We start from the raw sequence: 16,669 nt of genomic DNA, 5'->3' as shown, positions 1-16,669 counted from the left end.
TCCACAGTTTTTTGAGCCCTTCCAATATGCCAGGAACCTGATTGGTCTTTTCTCATTTAATTTTCACAAAGGCACCATGAGGCAAATACTAGGTCAACCCCTACTTTCCAGATAAGGAAACTTTCTTACCCACTTTCCATAAGGAGAGTAAGACTCAGAGAGGTGAAATACCTTGTGTAGGGTCACACAGCAATTGCAGTGGGGATCCCAGGCCTGCAGGTCCGTTCTAAGACCGTGCAGAAAACAGGAGAATTCTCTGAGGGATGTTTGCAGTCCTGCTGGGGATGCTGTGCACGCCTGGCCTCTGGGAGGAGCTGTGACTCAGGGCGCAGAGGGACCGAAGGATGCTGAAGCTGAGCCTTCAAATGGTCAACGTGAATGGTCACAATGAGCCACCACTGACCACCAGCCGGCATCCACTTGCCTCTCAACGCTGGCCTTTGCTCAGATTCACTCAGGGCTTTGTGGAGGCTGTTCCCTCTGCCTGCAAGTCCACCCACCCCTCTTCATGCAGTCACTCCCTTCATCCCTCTGGTCTCGGCTCACAGGTCACTTCCCCAGCCCCTGTCACAGCAAGGTCCCCACGTTCTTCCTCTGACAGCCGGCCAGGCCCTTCCCTGCGCTCACCCCTCCACAGCCTCTCTGGGTTTGCTGAAGGTGCAAACCAGGTGGGAGGGTCCAGAAAGGCACACAGCAGGGGGTCCACAAACATTTGCTGGACTCTCCTGGGAGTTTTCTCCTACCTCTTGCAGCTTTTGCAGGGGGTTACAAGCCCTTCCTCCCTCCTGAGGGCCTCCACCCACAGACCCTGCTGGATTCCAGTGCCTTGGAACACCCCATGTTCACAGCTGGTCCCTGCTGGGACCCTGGGACTAGCCCAGGTACACATCAGTGGGCAATGCCTAGAATGCTGCACATCTGCCCATCTCCCCCATGATGCCTTCCTGATGCCTGGGTCCATGCCTCAAAGCTCTTGGAGACTGTCTCTTGGCCCTTTTCTGAATTAGATGTGCTTGAAAACAGGGCCCTCAGAGGAGACAGGGTCTGTCTTGTTGGCCCGGGGCTGGATCCCAGCAGACCTCGGGTGTTTGCGAAAGAAATACATGAATGGATGGCCATGCTGTGGCCAAGAGAGGCCAGCGCCACCAGCTCAGGTGGCAGGTTCTTGGTGAGATCTGGTTCCCTTGGACAAAGGCCGGTGTGGGGGGCAGGTGAATAAATCATGAGCGGCCCAGAGCAGGGCCAGGGCAGGACAACTGACCTCATTCTGGGAGGTGAGGAGCCGGCAGCTGGGCGGTAAGTGGGCTGGGGGGCAAAACCTGGGGGGAGGGGCGCACAAGAGGCCTCTGCAGGCTGCCTGGCCCACCCCACGCTTCTCCCTGAGAAGCAGGAAGTTGGAGGTTGGCACAGGTTAGGTGGGAGGTGCGGGCGGAAGTGGGGAGGTGGACAAGTGCAGAGATACCCCAGGGCTCTGGGTGGGGGAAAGAGGGGCAGATCTGGTATGGGGCTTAGGAGGATGGTCTTTCCAGAGTCCAGGAGCCATCCTGGGAGAGGGCATCCTACTGAGAACAGGAAGAGCAAGAATGCACAGACAGAAAGAGGGACAGACCGATGTGGGAAAGAGTCTCACCCAAAAGAGGGAGGAAACTGACAAAGAGATGGGCACGGGCGGGCAGAGGGACCCACGGGGACACTGCTGGGCAGATGTCAGCAGGGGGCAGGGGGCGGAGCGAGAGCTGCAGGTGAGACAGACACAGAGAGACCTCCGGGGCAGAGGGGCCAGTGAGGGGCAGAGAGCAATACAGACTCAGAGGGGAGGGGCATATGGGCAGATGGGCAGGGAGGCCGCTGTGACTCGAGGAGCCCTGGGCATGGTCTGTGGCAGCCTGAATGTGGTGGGTGGCAAGGCAGGGTTTCAGGGAGGGGCTGTGCGAGGGGTCTGGGGAGCTAGGAAAGACAGGGTCTGGGGCCCACCAGCCTCTGGAGCCGGAATCAGGAAGAAGAGTAGCAGGGACCCTGCGGGGACCACACCTGCAGCTGCCCACAAAGCCACCCTCCCGCAGGCCCTGGGAATGTGGAGTGGGGCAGTGCCCCTCAGACGGCAGGAGGTGCCAAGCGCTCGTCTCCATGGCCCTTCCCCAGGGCCCAGCAGATGGCAGCCTCCCCACGGGGGACCCCACCCCCTCCGAGGGCACTCCAGGGCCTAGCCGGGCCCCTGCCAGCCCAGCAGCCACCAGGCGGCGGGCGCTCCTCCGGGAACTGGAGGCTCAGGTGCAGGCCGCCTATGGGCAGGTAAAGGGGGCCGGGGTGTGGGGTCATCCTCAGCTGAGGGCACCGTGGGGGAACAGCGAGGACCCCATGGCTTAGCTGGGGCCCCATCAGACAAACCCAGGGCTGAACCCAGGGAGGGGAGCTCAGACACACACGCTGATGGAGAGGCCAGCAGCCGCTCAGCTGCCCAGAGGGAGGCTGGCATCCCCACCCCCACCTCTACCATCACTGAGCCCCGTTTCCAGCCCACGGAGCCCAGAGTCAGCTGTCCTTGGGTCCTCACCCAAGTAGCAGGGCAGGGACAGGTCCAGGCAGGGGTGCCAAGGGCAGGCAGGCTGGGCGGATGCTCTGAGGTAACAGCAGGGGTCCAACAGGGAGGGGCAGGTGCTTCCTGGGTCTGCCATTCCTGGGAGAGATGACCCAGCTCACCCCGGGAATCAAGGCACTTGGCTTCCTCCTCCAAGTTCCAGGCCCTGCTTCTGAAGACATTAAATCTCTCCAGATTGGGCTGCGGGGAGAGGATGCTGGAGAGGGAGAGGGAGTGTCTGAAAGACCCTCAGGAGTGAGCATGGGGAGGCCGTGCCTTCCAGGGGGGGCCTTGCGCCCCGAGTGGCCCCCCTCATCAGCAGAGATGCTCAGAGATAATCCCGGATTAGGACCCAAGCCCCTGTGTCCCGGGCTCCCCGCCTGCCCACCCGCCTGCGATCTTCCCCACAAAACCCTCGGAAAATCCCCTGCAGTGATCCCAGACTCTCACTGGGAGCAGCTGGGGGCCAGTGGGAGCCCACAGCATCCTCTGAGGCCCAGCCCTGGGCTGCCCCCGGGACTCCAGGCCTGGCATGATTCAAGGGCCCATGGGAAACTGTGCCAAGCGGCCCCGGCACCGGGGTCCTAAGGTAGGAGGGTTAAGGGGGAGAAGCCAAAGCCGGGAGGCTGGGCTGGACCCTGAAATTGTCTGATGGGGTGGGCTGGGCCCGACGGGGTCGCAAGTGGGCAAAGCAGGGGGATGGAGGGGTTGGCACCCACCACCGTCGACCAAGATCTCCCCTGGCAGACCCCAGACTCGGACCCATCCTGGTCTTGGCTCCTGCAGACCTCTGGGTCTCCCCCTGCCAAGCTCGTCAGGCCCCCCACCCCGGCTGCCCATCCAACTGCCCCCTTCCTGCTGCTGCCCCTGCCCTCTGGAGTGACCATGGCCTTGTGCCTTGCCCTTTTTCTGGGCCTCGGTTTGCCCCACTGAACAGTAAGGGAGTGGCCCCTTCTAGTAGAGAGTGTTGATGGTAAGGTTCCACTGTCCTGTGCTGGGTTCTAATGACGGGAGAGGCTGGCAAGTGAGGGTGGAGAGGCGTCACTGCTCCAGCTCATGGCTGGCTCTGCTGCAGGACCGCTGGCAGTGGCCTGGCTCCCCCCCAGGGGGGTCCCGCCATGGCCTGGGCCCCAGCCCCAGCCCCAGCCCCAGTCCCGAGGAGCCAGGGGCCCCTGGGCCTGGCGTCCAGGGCTTCTCCGTGCTCAGCAGCGTGGTGGGGCCTGCCTGCATCTTCCTGCGGCCCAGCATCGCCGCCACCCAGCTCGTATGTACGGCCACCACCTGCCTGCCTCCGGCCCCCACCCTTGCCCCAGGTTTTGCCTCTCCTTGAGCGCGGGGAGAGGACTGAGTGGGGGTCTCACAGCAACGGCTCGCGGGTCTAGGGGTGTGGGGGACAGAGAGGCGTGGAGAAGCAGACATAAGATCAAAACAGGGGGGGGCCTGGAGAAACAGGCCAGGAAAGAGAGGAGAGTGGGGCAGAGAGCGACTCGGAGAAACGGCAGAGACAGGAGCCACCAAGGGGACGGGCAGGGAGGGGACAGGGCCCCCAAAGAGGAAGAGAGAGAACAAGAGAGATGTGGTGACCCCGATGCCCCCATGGCCAAGCCCGAGAGTCTGCCCAACCCCAGCTCCACCTCCGGCTAATGGAGCTCCAGGAGGCGGGGCACAGGGGACAGGGAAGGGTTGCCCAAATGCCCAACCCATCAGCAGGAATGGTGGGAGGCCAGGAGTGCCTGCATGCTGTGTGGGCTGAGTGGGGAACCCCAGAGAACAAGAATGAGGAGGTGCTGGTACCTGGGGGGTTGTCCAGGGAATTCTTAACCCCTCTGTCTCCCCTCAGGACCGGGAGCTGCGGCCTGAGGAGATTGAAGGTAAAGGGTTGGGGACAGAATGAGACTTTCCGGGTTGTGGGCACTGGGTGGGGGTCTGAGCAGTCTCCAGGAGGAACTGGGAGCAAGCAGGCTGCAGGGGATCCGAGCGGGAAGACGGGGACCAGACAGAGCAGGGCGGAGTTGAGAACCCCCAGCCGTCAGTTTCCTGGTTCTATTTTCCCTGTCCCCTTTAATTCATCCAGCGAACACTTCCTGGGTGCCCGCTGTGGGCCTGGCCCAATTCTGAGTACTGGGAAACGTGGCCAACCAGATAGATCTGGCCTGTGTCCTCTGGAGAGAGATGTCAACAGGTCAATTGCCAGTACAAATGGTGCTATGTGCTCTCAAGGAAGTGATCAAAGGAGCCAGAGGGGACTGAATTGAGAGGGAAGACCTCCTTGAATAGGTGGCATAAAGACCAAGAATGTTCCAGAATGTGAGCTCCATGAGGTCAAGGATTGTTTTTCCCTCTCTTTCTTTCTCACCTCCTTCACTCTCTCCTTTCTTCCTCTCCTTCCTCTCTTCCTTCCTTCCTTCCTTTCTCCCTTTCTTTCTTCCCCTCCCTCTCTCTTTCCCTCCTTCATCTTTTTCTTTCTTCACTGCCACATCCCCAGTACCCAGAGCAGCGCTTGGCACAGAGCAGATGTCCCTTAAATATCTGCAGAGTGAATTAAGGAATAGCATATGCAAAGGCCCTGGGGTAGCAAAACAGAAACGGCTGTTTAGAGAGCATGGACATGACTGGACCAAGGTGAGAAGGTCTAATCCAGGCTGGGGTCCCAGGGGACATGCAGAAAGGACTGACCCCGCCCTGCCTGGCAGAGCTGCAGGCCGCCTTCCAGGAGTTTGACCGAGACCGGGACGGCTACATCGGCTACCGGGAGCTGGGGGCCTGCATGCGGACGCTGGGCTACATGCCCACCGAGATGGAGCTCATCGAGATCTCCCAGCAAATCAGTATGTGCCTGAGACCTGTCCCACCCCCAGTTCTCCAGAGGCCATGGCCAGGGTCAGGGCAGCCGGGCAGCCCAAGGAACCGAGGTGTCTACACAGGTTGGCTCCCAGAACCCAAGACTTTGGTCATTCTCACGGCAAGCTCTCTGCCTCCAGAGAATCTCACCATCCCCCGTGAGGTGGGTGGGTCAAGCGCCAGCAGGCCCACTTTTTGGTGAGGGAACAATCTCCACTAGTGGTAAAGAAACTGCCTACCAATGGAGCAGACTTAAGAGACCAGGGTTCAAACCCTGGGTTAGGAAGATCCTCTAGAGAAGAAAATAGCAACCCACTCCAGTACTCTTGTCTGGGAAATCCCATGGATAGAGGAGACTGGCGGGCTGCAGTCCATGGGGTCACAAAGAGTCGGACACAACTGAAGCAACTTAGCACGCAGTCAGTCTCTGAAAGGTTCCCGTGACTCGTTTAAGGTCACACAGCCGAGCCACTGGAGCCAGGAATTGAGCCCAACTGAGCTCTTCAGGAAAATTGAGGGAAGCCAGCAGGAGACACAGCCTAGGAGACTCGGAGGGAGGGAAAGGCCCATTCAGTGGGACGGGGAGAGAGACACAGGCCAGGAGGGGAGGGTGGAGGAGGCCAGGGCTGGGCAGGGGTCTCTGATGGTTCCCGGTCTCTTATGGGCGTGGCCCCCAGGTGGCGGGAAGGTGGATTTTGAAGACTTTGTGGAGCTGATGGGCCCCAAGCTGCTGGCGGAGACCGCGGACATGATCGGTGTCCGGGAGCTGCGGGACGCCTTCCGGGAGGTGGGGTCCCCGGGGCCGGCGGGGGCGGGCCTGCGTGTCTGCGGTGAGGGAGGGGCCGCGCTAATTAAAGACTCGGTCCGTGACCCGGTGTCGCCGCAGTTCGACACCAACGGGGACGGCTGCATCAGCTTGGGTGAGCTCCGGGCGGCCCTGAAGGCCCTGCTGGGAGAGCGGCTCAGTCAGCGGGAGGTGGACGAGATCCTCCGCGACATTGACCTCAACGGGGACGGCCTGGTGGACTTCGAAGGTACCGCCCACCGCTCCCCTACGCTCAGCACCGCGGACCCTCACGAGTTTTCAGCGAGGAAGAGCCGTAAGGCTCTGCGCTAAGCACACCTACGTCCTCTCCCAGCTAACCATCAGGAGAACCTAGGAGGAAGCTACGCTTAACCCCATAGGGAGGGGGAAGTCTTAGGGAGGAGAAAGTTCTTAGGGAAGCGAGGGTGCTTAGCAAAAGAAGTGGATGGAGCCAGCATCTAGATCCAGGAAGCCTACCCATTCCCAACAGAGGGAAAACAAGGATTAAATAATAAAAGGAAGCCGAGGAAAGTAAAGTCTTCCCTCATAGCTCAGCTGGTAAGGAATCCGTCTGCAATGCGGCTAATCCTGGTTTGATTCCTGGAGTCGGGAAGATCTGCTGGAGAAGGGAAAGGCTACCCACTCCAGTATACTTGGGCTTCCCTTGTGGCTCAGCTGGTAAAGAATCCGCTCGCAATGTGAGAGACCTGGGTTCGATCCCTGGGTTGGGAAAATCCCCTGGAAAAGGGAAAGGCTACCCGTTCCAGTAATCTGGCCTGGAGAATTCCATGGACTGTATAGTCCATGGGCTCGCAAAGAGCCAAACATAACTGAGCGACTTTCACTTTCACTTTCAAGGAAAGTCAGGGCTTCCTTGGTCACTCAGATGGTAAAGAATCTGCCTGCAATGCAGGAGACCAAGGTTCAGTCCCTGCGTCAGGAAGATCCTCTGAAGAAGGCAATGGCTACCCACTCCAGTATTCTTCCTTGGAGAATTCCATGGACAGAGGAGTCTGGTGGGTTACAGTTCATAGGGTCGCAACGAGTCGGACACGACTGAGCGACTAAACACACACAAGGAAAGTCAGTGTGTAGAAATTCTCCAAGGTAGGCCCAGAAGTATTCCCGAGCTTCCTAGCAGCCAAAGCAAAGAGGAAAGTAGGTTCAGTTACAAGATTTTTTTCCCCCCATAAAACAAAGCCCCTCTTCCTGGCCTATTCTCCACCAAATTCAGGGGACTCTGTTGCAGGCCCTGCCCTTGACCACACTCCCTCCCACCTCGAAGCCAGTATCTTCGCCTCACTCCAGGGGGTCGAGGTCCAGAGAGCAGACTGAAATGTTGGCTTTGTCCTGGCAGAGTTTGTGCGAATGATGTCTCGCTGAGCCTGCACAGAAGCTGGAAGCAGCAGACAGGACTTGGGACCAGAGCCACTGCCTGCCAGTGTGTTCCTGGAGCCCCGACCTCCAGCTGGGACCCCTCTCCCTCTCCTCCCTGCCCGCACCTGTGTGCACAGCCCTTGCCTGCAACACCCCCACCCCACTCCTCCACCGAGCCCCCAAGCCCAGCTCTGTCTCTCTGACAATAAAGCATCTTCGAGCTGGGGACACAGCTTCCACTGCTTACTCGTTCATCCTGCAGGTATCTGGCCCCCGAAGTGAAGTCCTCTCGATTGTGAACTTTGGGTGGGTAAGGGGCCCTCCCTAATCCTGCAGCCAGCCCAGAACAAGTATTGAGAAATATTCCCGGATGAGTAAACCCAACCTGCTTCTCCCAGAGCTGGGTGCATAGTGACCCCTCACCCCGTGAAGGGCTCCTGATGGATCCAGGGTTAGAACCGAGGACCACAGGCCTAAGGGCTTCTCCCAAGCTCCATCCCATTTCCTCTTAGAGGGGTGCAGCTCAGAGCTCCCTGCAAGAAAAAACTTGCTGGTGGGCTGCAGGGAGTGAGGGAGCTGACAGGCCCCTTCAGGGTATGATCTTAGCCTTTGGGCACACACCTCGCTCTTCCGGGAGCCAGCAGCCACTGACCGAGCACACAGCTGGTCTCTGTTCCGAGCTCCTCTCTAGGTTAGCCGAGGTGTGGTCAGGTCAGCCTTGAATCAGCGACTCTCTGCCCAGTCCTTCATCAGACTTCCTATTTTTCACATTCCTAACTTCGTCTTGGTGTCTGCCTCCCAGGGAAACCAAATGACACAGCTCCTCACTCCAGCCCTGCCATGGTCGTCATAACCCCATTTTCCATATCGAGGGACCCGGGAGGCCAGGTCTCAGCGACCTGCAGAGTTCTCCCAGCTCTATCGCCCTCTTCCTGCTCCGGGCCATGCAGCACATGCTGCCAGATTTTTCTTCCTAAAATGCCATTTGTGTTTTGTCACACTCCTATCCAGAAACTGGCCATGGTCCCCCATTGCCCCCTGGGCTGGTCCGGCCCCTGTGTTTGGCGCTGGAAGGCTCCATGAGGATGAGGAACTGGCATACAGTCACACACGATAGGAAGAAGCATCGGGGGACTTCAGCCAGGCCTGGGGACTATAGAGTCACAGTGCCAACCGGAAAGGGCACCTTCAGGCTGGAGTGGACCCCAGACAGGCTGAGGCCTCTTCTAGCCCTACGTGACCAGCCGCCGTTCCCACCTGCTGGGAGGAAGGATGAACTTGACCTCTAGGCCCAGCAGGGGGAGGAGCTTTCAGTGTCTGTGCCTGGTCTCACCACCTCTACTGACAAGATGGCCTTGAGACAGAGCAGGCGGGCAGCCACCAGCGCCTCGCTCAGTCCAGAGCCTGGGCACCGAGGTGCCAGGGCTGGCTGCAGCAGCCTCAGCACCACTTGCCTGGCAGATCACAATTAATCCTTAATCCCCAATTAGGTGATCTCTCCTGCCAGTCTGGCAGGCTTGGGGATGAGGGGGGAGTCGCAGCTTGTCTGGGAGCCATGGTCCACCCTCCCTCCTCCTACCTTCACAGATGGCATTGCTGCCCGAGAAGTCTGTCCCCCTGCAGGGGCTGAGAAGAATGATGGACATGGGCCAGGGGAAGAGCAGACCCTGCTCAAGGTCAGCCTCCCACTGGCCCCAGCTTGGCAGGTGCTATGGTTGGAAGCGGGGACGGGGGATGGTTGGTGGGGAGATTTCAATTGGCTGCCATGTGTCTGCTGGCATCAGAAGTACCCACAGCTCCCCCAAGCCCCCCATATGCCCTCCCACCCCAAAAAGGCTGTTAGCCCAGAAGTTCCAAGCAGACACATCAGGAGCAGGGACCAGGGCTGGAAGGACCAATAAGCAGGCGGCAACTATGTGGAGCCAAGAACCCCTTCCCCCGCCTAAAGGGGGCACCTGCCCTCCAGCTCCGCTGACTGCTGCCAGTTGGAATAGGCTAGAGCTACAGGACCTCCTGGTTTTCCAAGGGAAGCTGTCAGTTGAGATTTTTACATTAAGTCCACTTTGTATATTTGTATATTTTAAATTTTGGCTGCCTGGGTCTTTGCAGTGGCACGTGGGGGCATCTCTCGTTGCAGAGCACAGGCTCTCGAGCTTGCAGGTTCAGTAGCTGCAGTGCTCAGGCTTGGTTGCCCTGCAGCGTGTGGGATCTTTGTTCCCGACCAGGGATCAAGCCTGTGTCCCTTGCACTGGAAGGTGGATTCTTAACCTCTGGACCCCCAGAGCAGTCCCAGTTTCACTTTAAATAGTTGGGGTATAATGTATGTTCAGTAACATGGATGAATATATAGCTCAGTGAATTTTTGCATGCATATGCAGCCAGGTAGCCATCACCCGATAAGGATATTAATCCACTTATTTTAGAGTAGTTCCCAGTTTACAGAATTATATTGAAGACAGGACAGGGAGCTCCTGAATACCTCACATCCAGTTTCTCCCATATGTTAGTCAAGGCTCTCCAGAGAAACAGAACCAATAGGAGATGTGACTGTGTAAAGATATATAGTGTTAAGGAATTGCCTCGGGCAATTATGGGCACTGAGCCACCCCCAGATCTGCAGTCAGCAAGCTAGTGATATGGGAGACCTGGTGATACAGTTCCAGTCTGAGCCCAAAGGCCCGAAAACCAGAAAAGTCAGTGTTGGAAGTTCCAGTCTGAGTCCTGCTCAAAGGTCAGGCAGGCAAAACTCCCCGCTTACTCAGCCCTTTTGTTCCGTTCAGATCTTCACCCACACTGGGAAGAGCCATTTGCTTTGCTTAGTACTCAGATTCAATGCATCTCATCCAGACGCTCCCTCAAGACACTCCAAAATAATGTTGGACCTATGGCCTGGGCACCTCGTGATCTAGTCAGGTCAACACACAGAATGAACCATGATGCTCTAGTAACATCTTACATTAGAATGGTACCTCTGTCACTGGTCAGGAACTAATGAAGTGAAGTGAAAGTTGCTCAGTCATGTCTGACTCTTTGAGACCCCACAGTCCATGGAATTCTCCAGGCCAGGATACTGGAGTGGGTAGCTATTCCCTTCTTCAGGGGATCTTCCCAACCCAGGGATCGAAGCTGGATCTCCCACATTACACATAGATTCTTTACAGTCTGTGCCACCAGGGAAGCCCAATGAACTAATAGTGACGCATTATTATTAAAGACCACATTTTATTCAGATTTCATCACTTCTTCCCTTGTTCTGTTTCAGAGTGCCTTCCAGGACACCATGTTACACTCGACATCATATCTTTTTAGGGTTCTCTTGGTTGTGATGGTTTTACAGAATTTTCTTTTTTAATTATCTTGTCAGTTTTAAGGAATACCAGTCAGGTATTTTATAGAATGTCCCTAAACTGGGACATTTGTTTGTTTTTATCACAGTTAGAATGGGGTTCTTGGGACTTCCCTGGTGGTCCAGTGGCTAAGACTCTGAGCTCCCAATGCAGGGGGCCAGGGTTCAATTGCCCTGGTCAGGTAACTAGATTCCACATGCCTCAACTAAGACTCAGCACAGCCAAATAAATATTTAAAAAAGAATGGGGTTCTCATCCCAGCATATGAAGGGCCTATACTATCAACATGACATCATTATTGATTTTGATCTTGATCACTTTGCTTAGAGTAGTGTTTCTGTCAGCTTTCTGTACTTTAAAATTACTCATTTCATTTTCTTTTTCCTGTTACATACAATCCTGTTAAAGGTCGATTTGTCTCTTCTCCATTTATTTATTTCCTCACTCTTTTTTATATCAATATGGACTCATTTATTTTATACAAGTTATAATCCAGTACTATTTTATTAATTTTCTTGCTCAAAGTGTTCCACCTTTGGCCATTGAGAGCTCTTTCATTTGACTCCTGTGCCCCACTGACATACCCCCATCCCTGTAAGGACTTGGGTTTGGGAGTTTTGAGTGTTGTTTTAGCATTTTCTTACTTTCAGGCACTACTAGCTGCTCCAGAATTATCTTGCCTATTTCCTGTCCCAGTCCTAGAGTCAAGCCATTTCTCCAAGGAACTCTGCTTCATTTTATTGGAAAATGGTATTTGAAACCAAGATCCGGATGTTAAGTTGCTTCTAGGCACTCTAAGCTAATAGAATGAGGATATATATATATATATATTTACACTAATGTGAATATAAAAAATTTAAAATATTTCTGCATATAACCAACTGTATTTATATCAAGCTAAACATGAGTTCCTATTATCTCCAACTCTAGTCCATTACCACATGGATCATTCTAGCCTCCTCGTCCTCCTTACTTACCTGTAACTTCTCATTCCAACATCGAGAATTGTTAGCCCATACTCCCATGGGAAACCACATCATCAACTAGGGTGCAGTGCTTTTTGTCTTTGTTCTTATGGACTCCACTCATTTCTAATTTCTGGATTATGCTTTACCTACTCAATTTTACCCCTCACCAACTCCTGGCAACCAATACTTTCTTTACCTTCTGTATGTCTTCCTTTTCCAGAATGTCATATCATTGGAATCATACTGCATGCGTCTTTTTCAGACTGACTTCTTTTTTTTTTTCATTTATTTTTATTAGTTGGAGGCTAATTACTTCACAACGTTGCAGTGGGTTTTGTCATACACTGACATGAATCAGCCATGGGGTTACATGTATTCCCCATCCCGATCCCCAGACTGACTTCTTTCACTTAGCAATATGTCTGTGTCTTTTTGTGGGTAGATAATTTCCTTTTATTGCTGAATAAGAGTCCATTGTATAAAAACATGTTTCTTTTTTTTTTTTTTAACATCAGTTTCTTTGTTGACTCACCTGTTGAAAGCCACCTCTACTGGGAAGACTTCTGTGATGTCACAAGGCTGGACCCTTACTCTGAATTCCAAAGGAATTGTCCCTCTGGAATTCCTTGTCCCAGGAATCCACACTGTCTTACTCTACTGTGTGGCTTTACTTCCCTGTCTGTCTCTCTGAGACTAGGATCTCCTTGAGGACAGAAACCATGACTAGTTCATTTCCATCAGTGTCCAGCACAAGGCCTGAGATGGAGGATGGAGTGAGAAAATGTTTGTTGAATGAATAAACAATGTCCTGGGGATGAGAAAAATCTACAGAGCTGGGGGCGGGGAGGGGCACAAGATTTTAAGGAGGAGTCTCGGGAAAAGGGTTAATGTTTGGAGGAGAGTCTAAGATCCAGGGTTGTGAGAAATGAGATTTGAGGGGAGGGATCTGAGTGGAGATATGGATAGGGAAAAGGAAAATGAAACAGTAGACATTTTATGAATATTCATTTAATCCCCACAACAACCCTATGAGTCCCTTGGACTGCAAGGAAACCCAACCAGTCTATCCTAAAGGAAATCAGTCCTGAATATTCATTGGCAGGACTGATGCTGAAGCTGAAACTCCAATACTTTGGCCACCTGATTCGAAGAACTGACTCATTGGAAAAGACCCTGATGCTGGGGAAGATTGACGGCAGAGGAAGAAGGGGACAACAGAGGATGAGATAGTTGGATGGCATCACCGACTCAATGGACATGAGTTTGAGTAAACTCTGGGAGTTGGCAATGTGACAGGGAGGCCTGGCATGCTGCAGTCCACGGGGTCGCAAAGATTCGGACACGACTGAGCGACTGAACTGAACTGAACTGAATGTCTTCATTTTACAGACGGGGAAACTGAGGCCTATTGAAGTGACTTGCCCAAGGGCAAACAGCTAGCGGGCGTGATGTAAGCTTCCAACCATCAGTCTGACCCCTACAGATGGTGCTGTAGTCCAGGATCCTGGACGATCCATTGTACAGGGCCCGGCAAACAGTTTTAAGTATTCAAGGTGAGCTGTTCCTGCGATTGTCATGACGAGGCACCGGCATGGGGCTTTCGTGGGGTGGGGTTGGTGGGCAGGTTGAGGAGTCTTTGAAGTCGCCCTTGGACCTTACACCAGCCTAGACCCGAGGTCCAGGCAACCGGAAGGGAGAGGCGCATCACCCGCGTAGGGACAGGACCCGTTGCCATGGGAACATATGAGGAGGCCTCGGGGAGGGCGCATGCGCGAATCAGGGACAGGTTGTGGAACCGGTGAAAGGTGACGTAAAAGCGCACGGGGTGGGGCGCGGGGCTGGGAACGTCAAAGCCCTGCGTCCTCCGGCACCGAGAGCGGAGGACAGGCGCGCGCGCGCGCGCCGCGGCGGTGACGGCAGCGGCGGCCACAGCCCAGCCGAACCGGGACGGGGCAGCGGGACGCTGACGTACAAAGCAACGTGAGTGAGGTGCGAGGGCGGCACCCGCGCCGGGGAAGCCCGGCTCGGCGCGAACCGCGGCGGACCAGACCCAGCGCTCAGGCTGCCGAAGCCCCGCCCCTTAGGCTTGAGGACTAATCGGATTGAGAGCGCGCCGGCCCGGGCCGCGAACTCTCCAATTGTGGAGGGTGTCGGCCACCGCCCAATCCGAAGCAGACAGGTGCGAGGTCCGGAAGGCGGAGGCCAATCAGCAGCGGTTGCGGCCTGTTGGGGCCGGTCTCTGCCAATGAGGAGGGCCGAGTGACATCTCCGCGCGCCAATTGGGAGTGAAGGATCATTCGTGCCCGCCCGCCCTTCCGGCCCGAGCTCTATTTACCAGGGGCGTGCTGCCGGCCTGCCAATCAGAGCGCGGCTCAGAGGCCAGGCAGCCAACCCGGGAGGAGCGGCCGGCCGGCGTCCGCCGCACCCAGGAGTTGGGGATGTCCTACAAGCCCATCGCCCCCGCCCCCAGCAGCACCCCCGGCTCCAGCACGCCTGGGCCCGGCACCCCGGTCCCGACAGGTGAGGACCCAGCTCCATCCCTGCTTGCCTGCCCGGGCGGTCGAGGTCTCCGAAGAGAAGACGGCCCGAGTTCTGCAGTGTACTAGGCCCGCCGCCGTCCTCGCCGCGCCTCAGTTTGCTGGCCTGTAAAGTGGGCGTGGTCGCGTAAGGGTTGTTGGATGAGCGCAGCGGGAGGGGGCCTGTCCTGAAGTTGAGCGGCCTGGAATGGAGCGTGCCTGTGGAGGGAATCGGGGCGAGTCTAGTCCGAGGCTTGGAGCGCCGGGAGGAGGCGCTTCTGACCAGCGCTGACCGCTTACTCGCTCCTCTTGCAGCTGGAAGTGTCCCATCACCATCGGGCTCTGTGCCGGGAGCCGCTGCCCCTTTCAGACCACTGTTTAATGACTTTGGACCTCCCTCCATGGGCTATGTGCAGGTGAGTGGAGCTGAGGGGTTGCCTGTGGGATAAGGACTGGAGGAGCCCTCTTGGCCTGAACTCACTGCCCTGTTCTCTTTTGACGTAGGCAATGAAACCACCTGGCGCCCAGGGCTCCCAGAGCACTTACACCGACCTGCTGTCCGTCATAGAAGAGATGGGCAAAGAGATCCGGCCCACCTATGCTGGCAGCAAGAGCGCCATGGAGCGCCTGAAGAGAGGTGAGTGAGGAGACAAACACTGAACAATCCTTCCCAAGATAGGGAAGGAAAGACTTCTGGAGGCCGCCTGAGCCAAGCCTAGACGAGGGCCAGGATCACTATCCAGAGAGGCGTTGGAAGTGAACTGAAATTGAGTCAGTTTCTAAGGAAGAACCAGGGAATTTCAGTCAGTCAGTTCAATCACTCAGTCGTGTCCAACTCTTTGTGACCCCATGGACTGCAGCACACCAGGCCTTCCTGCCCATCACCAACTCCGGAGTTTACTGAAACTCATGTCCGTTGAGTTGATGATGCCATCCAATGTTGTATTTCAGTGGGGTAAATTTGCTGGTTAATGTCTAAACCTCTAATGTCATCGAGTCCCTCATTAGATTATAGTCCCCTTCACTGAAAGGAAAGGGGGTGTGAGGGAGGGGTCTTCCTCTGGAGGGCAGACCTGGGACTGTGGCGGGTCACTGAGATCCTGTATGTTACTTGCCCATGCCCACCCCAGGCATCATCCATGCCCGGGCCCTCGTCAGAGAGTGCCTGGCAGAGACAGAGCGGAACGCCCGCACGTAACAGGACTCGACTCCACCTCAGCTTCTGGACCTTTCCTGGCCACTGCAGAGCACCTGCTTCTCCCTGGCCTTCACCCCGAGTTGCACTTCCCGTCCTGGGCTTCCTGTCCTGTGTCCTTTGGTGGGTGCCCTCCAGGATCCAGTGGGATGGCTCTTAACTCCAGTCGGCAGCACTAACTGGAACCCCCGAAAGAGTTAGCAGCGAGGTCACTGTGAGTCTCACCCATGACCTGCCAACAGTGTTGATCCAGCTGGAGCTGTCTCCTTTGTGTGGCCCCCACCACTCAGCACTTACCCAGGACTTTTATCCACTTTGCCCAGACCCCTTCTCCCCCAGCAGGGCCTCAGAAGGCCCCTCGCCTCCCTGCCTTTTCTCCTGGGCCATAATAACTCTTTTCTCAGTGTGTCTTTTGCTAAATATGCCCTTTTTATATAAATAAAATATAATTTGGAGTTGTTCTCTCAGCTCGTAGTCTTTTTATTTTATTTTATTTTTATCCGTGCACTGCAGACCCATGCCCCTGCCCTGGAAGCCTGGCATCTTAACCACTGGACCACCAGAGAAACCCACAGTTCATAGTTTCTCTGAGCCTGGTGCTTCTGCTAAGCCTGGGTGGGCCACGAAGAAAGGGAAAGAAGAGACTCGGAGGGAGAAGGGGGTACAGTGAGTGGGAGGGAGGCCCACCGAGCCTAGCTTTGCCTTGCCTCCACTGCCCATTGACCTTGAGTGGGAGCCTGCCCTTCCCGGGCCCTCGACCTGCCCGCTGTTTGTGGAAAGAGTTGAACTTCAATAGCTGAGTGCCCTGCCCTCCTTCACAAGATGCCACCAGGGGGCAGCACAAGGCCTGGGCTGCTTCCCCAGCTGGAGGGCTCTGTCTCCAGCCTGAGCCTAGAGGGTTCTTTCTCTGGACGAAAGGTGCCTGGAGGGTGGAAATGCCAGTTCCCTTAAGCCCCACCCTCACATGCCTTAACACCCTAACACCCTAAGCTTGGAATCAGCCCTGGGGCTCGGAATACACCCTGTCTCTGAGTCCTGAGAG

The 16,669-nt window shown here is 55.8% G+C and overlaps 2 protein-coding genes across 3 annotated transcripts; both read left to right on the top strand.

The window, feature by feature from the left end:
- Nucleotides 1–3,110: 3,110 nt before the first annotated feature.
- CABP2 (calcium binding protein 2) lies at nt 3,111–7,841 on the top strand. The gene is made up of 7 exons (XM_020887812.2): nt 3,111–3,167; nt 3,654–3,842; nt 4,419–4,449; nt 5,272–5,406; nt 6,097–6,206; nt 6,306–6,453; nt 7,582–7,841. Exons 1-7 carry the CDS (start codon nt 3,111–3,113, stop codon nt 7,605–7,607), a joined length of 696 nt encoding a protein of 231 aa, XP_020743471.2. The 3' UTR covers nt 7,608–7,841.
- Nucleotides 7,842–13,756: 5,915 nt separating this feature from the next.
- Nucleotides 13,757–16,094, top strand: CDK2AP2 (cyclin dependent kinase 2 associated protein 2). 2 transcript variants are annotated; one of them, XM_020887809.2, is made up of 4 exons: nt 13,757–14,436; nt 14,748–14,848; nt 14,937–15,069; nt 15,563–16,094. In XM_020887809.2, exons 1-4 carry the CDS (start codon nt 14,355–14,357, stop codon nt 15,628–15,630), a joined length of 384 nt encoding a protein of 127 aa, XP_020743468.1. In that variant the 5' UTR covers nt 13,757–14,354; the 3' UTR covers nt 15,631–16,094. The 2 variants fall into 2 exon arrangements, with proteins under 2 accessions (XP_020743468.1, XP_020743469.1); XM_020887810.2 differs by lacking the exon at nt 13,757–14,436 and adding an exon at nt 14,458–14,561.
- The last annotated feature ends 575 nt before the right edge of the window (nt 16,095–16,669 follow it).

Source organism: Odocoileus virginianus, chromosome 28 (assembly GCF_023699985.2).
Source record: "Odocoileus virginianus isolate 20LAN1187 ecotype Illinois chromosome 28, Ovbor_1.2, whole genome shotgun sequence".
NCBI classification, from domain to species: Eukaryota; Metazoa; Chordata; class Mammalia; order Artiodactyla; family Cervidae; genus Odocoileus; species Odocoileus virginianus.
Note: the sequence above shows the minus strand (reverse complement) of the source record. Positions and strands in the feature narration are given on the sequence as shown.

Coding starts and splice junctions, on each gene's coding strand:
- CDK2AP2 (XM_020887809.2), top strand. CDS start 14,355: ATGTCCTACAAGCCCATCGCCCCCGCCCCCAGCAGCACCCCCGGCTCC. Junction 14,437..14,747: donor CGGCACCCCGGTCCCGACAG/GTGAGGACCCAG, acceptor CTCCTCTTGCAG/CTGGAAGTGTCCCATCACCA. Junction 15,070..15,562: donor CATGGAGCGCCTGAAGAGAG/GTGAGTGAGGAG, acceptor TGCCCACCCCAG/GCATCATCCATGCCCGGGCC.
- CABP2 (XM_020887812.2), top strand. CDS start 3,111: ATGATTCAAGGGCCCATGGGAAACTGTGCCAAGCGGCCCCGGCACCGG. Junction 5,407..6,096: donor CGAGATCTCCCAGCAAATCA/GTATGTGCCTGA, acceptor CGTGGCCCCCAG/GTGGCGGGAAGGTGGATTTT. Junction 6,454..7,581: donor CGGCCTGGTGGACTTCGAAG/GTACCGCCCACC, acceptor TTGTCCTGGCAG/AGTTTGTGCGAATGATGTCT.